The 11649-nt window shown below is 44.5% G+C and overlaps 1 protein-coding gene across 1 annotated transcript; it reads right to left on the reverse strand.

The window, feature by feature from the left end:
• Positions 1–2461: 2461 nt before the first annotated feature.
• LOC126500912 (40S ribosomal protein S21-like) lies at positions 2462–2799 on the reverse strand. The gene has a single exon (XM_050141217.1). The coding sequence runs from the start codon at positions 2772–2774 to the stop codon at positions 2523–2525; it is 252 nt and encodes an 83-aa protein (XP_049997174.1). The 5' UTR covers positions 2775–2799; the 3' UTR covers positions 2462–2522.
• Between the last annotated feature and the right edge of the window lie 8850 nt (positions 2800–11649).

The following is an 11649-nucleotide window of genomic DNA, read 5'->3' on the forward strand; positions in this document are numbered from 1 at the left end:
AGGAATGGGAAGGGAATGAGTTGGGCAAGTCTGAGGAGAGAAGTGAGGAGTTGGGGCTAGATATGATATCAAATACATTGTTGGCATGTATGAAATTATCAAAGAATAAACCAGGTGGTGGTGGCGCATGCCTTTAATCCCAGCACTTGGGAGGCAGAGGCAGGCGGATCTCTGTGAGTTCGAGACCAGCCTGGTCTACAAGAGCTAGTTCCAGGACAGGCTCCAAAATCACATAGAGGGCTGGAGAGATGGCTCAGAGGTTAAGAGCACCAGCTGCTCTTCCAGAGGTCCTGAGTTCAATTCCCAGCAACCACATGGTGGCTCACAACCATCTGTAATGAGATCTGGCACTGTATCCTGGAAAGTGTATATATAATAAATAAATAAATAAATATTAAAAAAAACACATAGAAACCCTGTCTCAAAAAAACCAAAAATTAAATAAATAAATAAATAAATTATCAAAGAATAAATGTAGATCTGGGCGGTGGTGGCACACGCCTTTAATCCCAGCACTCAGGAGGTAGAGGCAGGTGGATTCTGAGTTTGAGGCCAGCCTGGTCTACAAGAGCTAGTTCCAGGACATGAACCAAAAGCTACGGAGAAACCCTGTCTCAAAAATTAAAAAAAAAAAAGAATAAATGTAAAAGGAGTTTTAAAAAAAACAACTCCACTTTTGGAGATAAAAGCAGGTGGATCTCTGAGTTCCAGGCCAGTCTAGTCTATGTGGTGAGGCCCTTTCTCCAAAAATGAAAAGGAGCTGAGGAGGTGATTCAGTTAGCAGAGGGCTTGCCTTGTTTGCATAATGCCCTGGGTTCAATCCTCAGCACCAAGTAAACCTGTTCCAATAATTCCAGCATTCTAGAGGAACATCAGAAGTTCAAGGTCATCCTCCCTAACACAGGTTCAGGCCAACTTGGTATCTGAATCTGAAAAAAAGGGGGGGGGGCAGAGGATAGGAAAGAAAAGAGGAAGGGAATGGGGGTAAAGATGAGGCTGCAGTGTGAGGGTAGAGGACTAAGCTAGTAAATATGAGGCCTAAATCCTATCTCTGCAGCAAAATAAAATCAAAAAGAGCCAGTGAAATGGCCCAGTGGGCAAAAGCCCCTGCTGGCAAGCCTGGTGACCTGAGTTCCATTCCTGGGACCCACATGGTAGAAGGAGAAAAAGGACTCCCAAAAGTTGTCTTCTGACCTGGGCAGTGGTGGCATTAATCCCAGCCCTCAGACAGATTCCTGTGAGTTCAAAGCCAGTTCCAGGACAGCCAGGGCTGTTGTTACTCAGAGAAAAAAAAGTGTCCTCTGACTTCCACAGGTGTGCTATGGCATGCTCAGACTCTCTCTCTCTCTCTCTCTCTCTCTCTCTCTCTCTCTCTCTCTCTCTCTCACACACACACACACACACACTAGTAGGTAAAGGTAAATAAATAAGTGTTAAACAGAAAACTATCTCATTCTGAAATGGCCTCCAGTGGTCCATGGCCTTAGATAATACACAGCTTTGAGTTGGAACAAACCCTATGAATTTGGCAGGATAGTCCTCTTGTTCTTTTTATGACAAAGGGATTTCAACACGTGTAATCTCTAATCTTTTGTGTTTATCAAAAGAGGCTGTGGTAGTGCCTTCGAGTAGGATATGCTGAAGAGGCAGGAGAATCACTAGTTTGAGGATAGCCTGGGCTACACACACACACTTTAGGTTGAGAGATGCTTAATAGCACTTGGTGTTCTTTCAGAGGATCCACATTCAATTCCCAGCACCCAAGTTGTAACTATAGTTTCAGGGGATCTGAAGCCCTTTCCTGACTTCCTCAAACAGGAAACATGCATGTGGTACACAGATATACATGCAGGCAAAACATTCATATAAAATAAATCTTTTAAAAAAATCTTTTTTTTTTTTTTTTCCTCAAAGGGTGCGGTAGTGCACACTATCCTGGAACTGTTGCCCAGGCTAGCTTGGAACTTGAAGATCTGCCTGTCTATGCCTTGTGACAACTGGGATTAAAGGCATGTGCCACTAATTCATCCAAGCCAGCCTTTCTTTTCTGTTTTTGTTTTGTTTTGTTTTTGGGTTTTTGTTTGTTGCCTACACAGGGTTTCTCTGTGTAACTCTGACTGTCCTGGAATTCATCCTAGAGACAAGACTGGCCTCAAACTCCCAAGTGCTGGGATTAAAGTCATGTGCCATCACTGCCTGACTCTCTCTTTTATAAAAATTAATAAATAAATAAACCAAAATCAACCAGTAAACAATTAAAAAAAAGGATTTATTTATTTTTATTTTATGTGCATTTGTGTTTTGCTTGCAATTATACCTGAGTGAGAGTGTCAGACTCCTTGGAACTGGAATTATAGACAGTCATAAGCCACCATGTGATTGCTGGGACTTGAACCCAGGTCCTCTGGAAGAGCAGTCAGCGCTCTTAACCTCTGAGCCATCCCTTTAGCCCCAGTAAACATTTTTTTTTTTTTACTTTTTCTCACTTTTATTTATGACAGATTTCCCCCAATCTCTTCTGCTCAAAAATTCTTGGAGACAAGTCCATTAGCTTTAGCCAATCGGAGAATAGAATCATCTGACTCGCCCATCCTGCGAATGGCACCGCAGATAGCGTAGGTTTTAAACTGGCCATTAAACCGACCTGTGACCCTGTCAACCTCGGCCACGTTCATCTGGATGGACGCGTGGTCCTTGGTACCAATGATGCAGTTGCTCGCGGAGCATTTCCGCGGCACGTACAGGTCCACGAACTCGCCGGCGTCGTTCTGCATGTCGAGGTCCTGCCTGCTCGCTAGGCCGGGGGAGCGCAGAAAGGCCAGTAAACATTTTTTTTTTAAAGGATGGATTCTGTTAGACTGTGTCTTTTTTTAATATTTATTTATTTATTATGCATACAATATTCTGTCTGTGTGCATGTCTGCAGGCCAGAATAGGGCACCAGACCTCATTACAGATGGTTGTGAGCCACCATGTGGTTGCTGGGAATTGAACTCAGGACCTTTGGAAGAACAGGCAATGCTCTTAACCACTGAGCCATCTCTCCAGCCCCCCAGTAAACATTTTTTTAAATGTTACAAATATATTCCATATTATTAAATATTCTATGATATATTTTTCTAAGGGCTGCACAGAACTCATGTAAGCAATCTTGTTTTCTTCCTGGAATTTGCTATTAGGAGACTCAGGACCTCTAGCAGTTCTACCAGGCTTTCCTTATGTCTGGCTTCACTCTGTTCCTTCTGCCCTTATTAAGTTTACGATGGCTTTCCCCTACCCATTAATGTTTACTCATTGTGCTAGTTTTATGTCTAAATTTACAAATCTCTTGCTTTAAGACTCTTTTGGGTTTTTTTTCTTTTTCTTTTATTGAGACTTGTAGCCCAGGCTGGCACCAAACTGAGGATGACCTTGAACTGATCTTCCTCCACCTCAAAAGTGCGAGGAACACAGACGTGTACCACCACACCCTCTTTTATGTGGTATAGGTGATTGAATCCGGGGCTTTGTGCATGTTAGGTAAGCACTACTGTCCCAACCTCTTGTTTTTCTTAGGTTATTACTTTATACTGTATCAATAACTAAGTGATTTTTTTTCTTGGCTTTTTGAGACAGGGTTTCTCTCTGTAGCTTTGGAGCCTGTCCTGGAACTCCCTTTGTAGACTAGCCTGGCCTCAAACTCAGAGATCTGTCTGTCTCTGCCTCCCAAGTGCTGGGATTTAAGGCATGCGCCACTACTGCCAGGCCATAAGTGATTTTTTTAAAATAATTTATTTTTGTTTTATGTACATTGGTGTTTTGCCTACATGTATGTCTGTGTGAGGGTGTCAGACCCCCTGACTGGAGTTACAGACAGTTGTGAGCTGCCATGTGGGTACTGGGAATTGAACCTGGGTTCTCAGGAAGAGAAGCCAGAGAAGCCAGTGCTCTTATCCATTGAGCCATCTCTCCAGCCCATGAATTTTTTTTTTTTTTTGAGACAGGGTTTCTCCGTAGCTTTTTGGTTCCTGTCCTGGAACTAGCTCTTGTAGACCAGGCTGGCCTCGAACTCACAGAGATCCGCTTGCCTCTGCCTCCCAAGTGCTGGGATTAAAGGCGTGCGCCACCACCGCCCGGCAGCCCATGATTTTTTTGAGACAGAGTTTTACTATGTAATTCTAGTGATCTGGATAGCCAAGAGTTTGCTATGTAGATCAGGCTTGTCTCTGCTTCCTGAATGCTAAGATTAAAAGTGTGCACCACCACACTCAGCCCACCGAGTTCTCTTTTTTTTTTTTTAATATTTATGCATACAATATTCTGTCTGTGAGTATGCCTGCAGGCCAGAAGAGGGCACCAGACCTCATTACAGATGGTTGTGAGCCACCATGTGGTTGCCGAGAATTGAACTCAGGACCTTTGGAAGAGCAGGCGATGCTCTTAACCACTGAGCCATCTCTCCAGTCCCCATCATGCCGGTATTTAATGGAGAAACCCAGTGATCTGTTAGAGAAGTGAGGTTGTGGACTGGGTTCCAGGGTCCCTGTGTGCCTCAAACTGCTCCAGGCAGAAGGAAGCACCAGGAGAACCTTTCCTGATCAGGGAACCGTGTTGTAATTTAAAAAGTGCCATGAGAGAGAGAAAGATGCTGTGCAACAGAGTTCACGTGGAGGGTTTTTTGTTAAAGGAAAGGGAACATAAAAGGGGTGAGGGGAGACAGGAGCTGCAGAAGAGAAAAGAGGCAGAGAGATGGGAGGTGGGCGGGGCTCTTTTAAAAGGGAATGTGCACGGGAGGTGCTCTTAGTGGCTGCAGCTGAGGATGTATTCTGTCAGAACCCCAAGGGCAGGCCGGTACAGATGCCTGAATACTAACAGACATACTCTCGATAAATAGTATCACAGGTCACACGGGTGGCCCAGTCTTCATCTCAGTTTCTTTTTCTTTTGTTTTTGTTTTTGTTTTTGTTTTTTGAGACAGAGTCTCCCTGGATAGCTCTGGCTGGCCTGAAACTCGCTCTGTGGACCAGGCTGCCTTTGTCTCCCGGGTGCTGGAATTAAAGGCGTGCGCCACCACTGCCCGGCTCATCTTAGTTTCCTTATCATATCCAATACCTACTCTGCATATGCTCATATGATGTTGCTGTCTCTCTTCAGTTTACGCTAAGTGAATGGCCGATAGACTAGAGTCCAAGCAAACTATGGCTACAGTCAGATTCCCTCAGCAGAACCCATATTCAAGCTTGCATTTCCAGACCAAGGTGGCGCCATCTTGTGGCAATAGTTTGTGCACACAGTTTATGATTCATTCCAAGCCAACAGCTTTGAAATTGTTGAATACCTGAGATAAGTTTTGGGGAGCACTTGTATTATTTATCACTTACACACAATGGATTTTATTAATATGCTTAGTAGCACTATGTGAAAGTCGCATTATTCATACGTGCATAAGATGTCTGGGAACAAAGGGCTGGACTTAGTCTTGTGGCTCATGCCCCAGCAGAGGCATAAAAGCTTTCTAGCCACCATCTCTCCTGTTGGGGTCCCATAGGAGCTGGAGGGTATAGTTCCCGGAGAGCAGTTGTGCCCGAGCAGAAAAGGCCATCAATAAGGAGCAGGTGACAGTGCCACAGCTGGGTAATTTGTCTCCACGCTCTGCCGTAGCCTATTCGCTGATGATCTATTTGTCCCAGGGAATAGATGGTGGCAGGTTTGTCCATATTTCACACTTATGAACCTGCCTGCTCCTCTCTGCCCAGCGCTGCTCATCTGTCTCTGTCCCTGGCTCCTCTCATTTCATTCCGTGAATGGACAGCAGGCCTTGGCAAAGAGTTATGAAGGTGGATTCTTAGAGGGTGGCTTGGGAAAGAAATGAAGAGAGGAAAGGGAAAGGGGAGGGAGGGAAGCTGAGAGCACGGGCCTGTTCCTTGCAGAGGAGGCAGGGATGGTTGGGAGACACACCCAAGAGATGTCCCAGACATATGGTGGGCAGGAAGGCACCTCAGAGAACAAGGGGATGGATGGGAAGGTTGATAGAGATGGATGGCCTGAGACAGGAGGACTTGGGGATGCTAGGGAGGCTTGCTTGCAGAAGGCAGACTGAAAGGACTGGGGGTAAAACTCTTGCTTAGCATTCTTGTTATGCTGGGTTCTACCTTCAGACCGGAAAAGGGAGAACATGCTGAGCTTGAGGACTGAGTCCAATTCAAATCATTAAGTTGGACCTTCTGTGAAACCTAATGTAGTAACCAATATGCCCTTGGCATTCTTGGATGTTGGCGTTCACACACTTGGTACTAAAAATTGAACCTAGGGCCTTTGTATCCTAGGCAAGTGTTCTACTGGTAAACTAGATCCTCAGCCCTCTTAGAACTTTTTAGTTTGAGATACGGTCTCACTAAATTGTTCAAGCTGGCCTTGAACTCACTCTGTAGCCCAGACATCCTTTGTACGTGAGATCCTCCCGACACAGGCTCCTTGTAGCTGGGATTAGAGGCCCAGCTGGTATTCACACTCTTATATAGCCCACTCCTATGCTGAACTGGCCCCACATGTGTAACCAATAGGATGGGTAGAAATGACAAGAGTGCAACATACTTCCAAGTCATTGAAGATATCCTCTTATGCGCTGATCTGCTAGTCTGGAAGAAGCCAGTGTCTATGAGAGAATACCCGAACAGCCTACTGGAGAAAGAACTGAGACCTCCAGCTATTAACTAGCATTAAATTATATGAGTCACCATGGATGGTCATTCTCCAGCCTCAGTGAGGTCTTCAGGTGATCATAGCTCGAGCTAACATCCTGACTGCACCCTTTTAGGCATCCCTAAGCCAGCATCACCCTTGTTAACCCCTTCCTCTGGAATTCTGCTCCCACAGGGCCTTGAGAAATAATGTTTTATTTTGAAGTGGGGATTTGGGATAATCTATTCCACCATTATTGAAAATGGTCTAAATTTTTATTTGAGAAGTTTTTGTCCAACTGATTTGCTGGTCTGAACACAGTGTCATTGAGCAAGACCAGATTCACTACAGATGATCCTTCAGCAGCAGTGCGTGTACTGATAGAACAGCTCGACAAGCAGGGCTAGAGCAAGGAGAAGATGCTGGGATGCTGTTGTACAGCCTGGATAGTAAAGCCGTAACTGGGATAACTTTACCTTCCAGTTTTCTTGGACTGCGTGGGTCCCTGGGACAAGGAACTTTCTGTGCTAAAACAGAAACATTCCAGTGTAAACTGGATTATGTTGGTTATTGTAACTAGGGTAGAGGAATGGGTATTGAGGGTACTTCTGTAGTGAGCTGCCACGCATCATGGTTCCAATGAGTTTGTTATCCATTGCTTTAATAAAATAATGGAGGATAAGTACTTGAAAAGACAAAGAAATTTATTTATTATAATTCTGAAGTTCAAGGTTGAGGGACTGCACCTGGAGAGGTCCTTCTTACTAGCCAGGACTCCAAAGAGTCAAGAGATGACATAGAATATAGAGCAAGAGAAAGCCAAGACAGTCAAACTTGTTTATGTTTCTGGGTATAGAATCCAGGCTTCATACATGATGTAACATGTTGCAAAGAAGGACTGCTTGTTCGGCTGCCTGGCTAGCTTAACCTTGAAACAACCACACAGAAACTGTATTATTTAAAACACTGCTTGGGCCATTAGCTCTAGCCTTTTATTGGCTAACTCTTACATCTTAATTTAACCCATTTCTAGTAATCTGTGCATCACCACAAGGTTGTGGCCTACCAGCAAAGTTCTGGCATGTCTGACTCTGGCAGCAGCTCCATAGTGGCTCCTGATTCTGCCCTTCTTTATACCAGCATTCAGTGTAGTCTTTCCTGCCTACCTAAGTTCTACCCTATCAGGCCAAGTCAGTTTTCTTTATTCATTTACCAATAAAAGCAACGCATAGACAGAAGGACCTTCCACTCCAGTAACACTGAGTTACACCCTAGTCTTACAATACATCCACTCTCTACTGATCTACTGATCTAATTCCTCAATAACCCACTAATCAATTAATTCATGGATTGATTAACCATTAATGAGTCAGCATCCTCACAACCCCATCACCTTCCATTTCCAATGTCATTAATATATAACTTTAAGAACCAGGACTTTGGGGGCTGGAGAGATGGCTCAGTGGTTAAGAGCATTGCCTACTCTTCCAAAGGTCCTGAGTTCAATTCCCGGCAACCACATGGTGGCTCACAACCATCTGTAATGAGGTCTGGTGCCCTCTTCTGGCATGTAGACATACACACAGACAGAATATTGTATGCATAATAAATAAATAAATAAATATTAAAAAAAAAGAACCAGGACTTCAACATATGAAATCTGGGGAACAAATACTCAAAACATTTTGTATGGAATAGAGAGTAAGACCTGCCTTCCCTCTCTCCTAGTCAAGAGTGAAATGTTCCAGAGCCAAACTGTTTCATCTTCCTTTCCATCCATCTCCAGCTTTGGTTGAGGGAGGAAGGAAAAATACTTTTTAGAAATGCAGAAATCGTGCTGTGGTAGTGGCACATGCCTTTAATCCCAGCACTCTGGAAGCAGAGGCAGGCCAATCTCTGTGAGTTCAAGGCCAGCCTGGTATAAAGAATGAGTTCCAGGATAGCTAAGGTTACACAGAGAAACCCTGTCTCAAAAAACTAAAGCAAACCAAACCAAAACAAGCAAACAAACAAACAAAAAAAAAGGAATGAAGGAAGAAAAGAAAGGAATAAAGAAAGGCAACAATTCATAAGAAAAGCTGCAGGTCATCCCTTTGTTTCTCTTTCCCTTCCTCCTCCTTTTCTCCCACCTCAGCAAGACTGAGGCATTCAGAAGCTCCAGGCTTCATGCCAAGTATGGTGGTTCATTATGGCAGTAATGTCAGTATTTAGGAGAGGGAGGCAAGAAGATTACTGTGAGTCCAAGGTCAGCCCGGGCTACAAAGGGAGATCTTGTCACATAAAACAAAATGAAATGAAATCTTGGGGTTGAGTGAAGTTGTTACCTTAGGTCGGCAGAGCCAGCACCTCTTGTTCATATGTCTTATTTTGTGGCTTGATTCTCAAGAGCCTTTGTTGGTTACATGGTCAAAGGTTAAGGTCATCAAGACTACTCATTTCAATTTATTTTAAAAAAATGATCCCTTGTAGTGAGTGAAATAGTGTTGCTGGTAATATCCATCCTTTGATTATTTTGTGATTGGATTGTACTTTCATGCTGGAAGTTCCTTCGTCGTCAGCCAGTTGTATTCATGGGTTCTGCAGTGGTGCAGAAGAACGCTGTGAGAAGCCAGATGTGGGTCCTGGAAGCTGGATGTTAGACTCTCCACAAGAGCTGAGCCATCTCTCCTGTCCGTTTTACTTATTTATTTGTTGTTTTTGTTTTTTGAGATAGCATTTCTCAGTAGCTATGGAGCCTGTCCTGGAACTAGCTCTGTAGACCAGGCTGGCCTCGAACTCACAGAGATCCGCCTGCCTCTACCTCCTGAGTGCTGGGATTAAAGGCATGCACTATCACCACCCAGCCTCTCCAGTCTCTTGATTCTGTTTTTGTTTTGTTGTTTTGTTTATTTTTTCAAGACAGGGTTTCTCTGTAATTTGGGAACCTGTCTTGGAATTTGCTCTGTTCAGGATGGTCTTGAACTTACAGAGTTCCACCTGCCTCTGCCTCCTGAGTGTTGGGATTAAAGGCATGTACCACCACCGCCTGGCCAGGTTCTTGATTCTTAAAGGAAAGCACATCCTACCACATGACATCAAGGTCTCTGTCTGGTGATCCTCCATCTAACCAACTGTGTTTTTCCTGAGTGGCAGTGGACTTGGAACCCTGTGGAGATAACACTGACTTCTAAAATGAAGAGACCACTCTTTCTCCAAGTCCAGCTGTATCTCTGATGCCCTTTGCGTGCTTCACTTGGCTCACGCAGAACTCAAGCCACAGGCTGGCAGCCTGCTATGTTAGCTACTCTCCTCAACCCTGATTGGTGCTGCATTTATTTTGATGGTTCCACCTGCTGTGACAATTGATTCTGACTTCTGTTTATCATATTGATACTCAGTTTCCTTTGTAAAAGAATCACACAAAGTAAGTTGTATTCATTGTATCATCTTAAGAAAATTCAAGGGGAGGCCTGGAGAGATTGATCAGAATTAGGTGTACTGGCTGCTCTTGCAGAAGAGCTGAATTGTCTCCCAGGACCTTCACTGTGGCTCATAACCTGTAACTCCAGTTCTAGGGGACCTGATGCTTCTCACTTCCTCATGCACTTGCATGTATTTGGTGCACATATATTCATTTAGGTTATACATACACATATAAACTTTAATAAAAGATTTTTGTTGTTTTATGTTTTTGTTTTTGAGACAGGGTTTGCCAGTGTAAGAACCCTGGCTGCTCTGGAACTTGGTTTTTTTTTTTTTTTTTTTTTTTTTTTGGTTTTTCGAGACAGGGTTTCTCTGTAGCTTTGGAGCCTGTCCTGGAACTCCCTTTGTAGACCAGGCTGGTCTCGAACTCACAGAGATCCGCCTGCCTCTGCCTCCTGTGCTGGCATTACAGGCAGGCGCATCCCACCAACTTCCTGGCTGAATAAATTTTTTAAGTTAAAAAAAAAAACTCAAAGGGAAAAGAATCATAGTTTGTTTTAGTTACTTTCTACTGCTGCAAGAAGACCCATGATTAAGGCAGCTTTTAGAAGAGTTTATTGTGGACTTCCATATGTTCCAGAGGGTTGGAGTCCATGACATCATGGTGTGGAGCATGACAGCAGTCAAGACAGACAAGGTGCTAGGGTAGTAGCTCAGAGCTCACATATTGACCCACAAGCAGAGGTAGAGGGAGGTAGCTGGGAATAGCTGTGGGCTTTTAAAACTTCAAAACCCGCCCCCAGTGACATACCTCCTCCAATAAGGCCACACCTCCTAATCCTTCCCACATAGTTTCACCACTGGAAACTAAGTATTCAAACACATGAGCCTACCTATGATGGTCTTTATTTATTTATTTAAAATTTCCACCTCCTCCAATCCTCCCATTTCCCCCCCTCCCCCCACTCTCCCTCTCCCTCCATTTCCAGTCCTAAGAGAAGTCAGGGTGCCCTGCCCTGTGGGAAGTCCAAGGCCCCCTGCTCCATCCAGGTCTAAGAAGGTGTGCATCCAAACAGACTAGGCTCCCAAAAAGCCAGTACATGCAGAAGAATCAAAATCTGGTGTCATTATCATTGGCTTCTCAGTCTGCCCTCATTGTCAGCCACATTCAGAGAGTCCAATTTGATCACATGCTCGTTCATTCCCAGTCCAGCTGGCCTTGGTGAGTTCCCATTAGATCAGTCCCACCATCTCAGTGGGTGGATGCACCCCTTGCAGTCCTGACTTCCTTGCTCATGTTCTCCCTCCTTCTGCTCTTCATCTGGGCCTTGGGAGCTCAGTCCAGTGCTCCAATGTGGGTCTCTGTCTCTATCTCTATCCATCGCCAGATGAAGGTTCTATGGTGATATGCAAGATATTCACAGTGTGGCTATGGGAGAAGGCCAGTTCAGGCACCCTCTCCTCTGCTGCCCAAGGACCTAGCTGGGGAAATCCACTTGGACACCTGGGAACCCCTCTAGAGCCAAGTCTCTTGCCAACTCTAAAATGGCTCCCTTAGTTAAGATATCTTCTTCCCTGCTCCCATGT

Source organism: Alexandromys fortis, unplaced genomic scaffold, assembly GCF_014885135.2.
Source record: "Alexandromys fortis isolate MF-2015 unplaced genomic scaffold, M_Fortis_MF-2015_v1.1 scaffold_7, whole genome shotgun sequence".
NCBI lineage: Eukaryota > Metazoa > Chordata > Mammalia > Rodentia > Cricetidae > Alexandromys > Alexandromys fortis.

Coding starts and splice junctions, on each gene's coding strand:
- LOC126500912 (XM_050141217.1), bottom strand. CDS start 2,774: ATGCAGAACGACGCCGGCGAGTTCGTGGACCTGTACGTGCCGCGGAAA.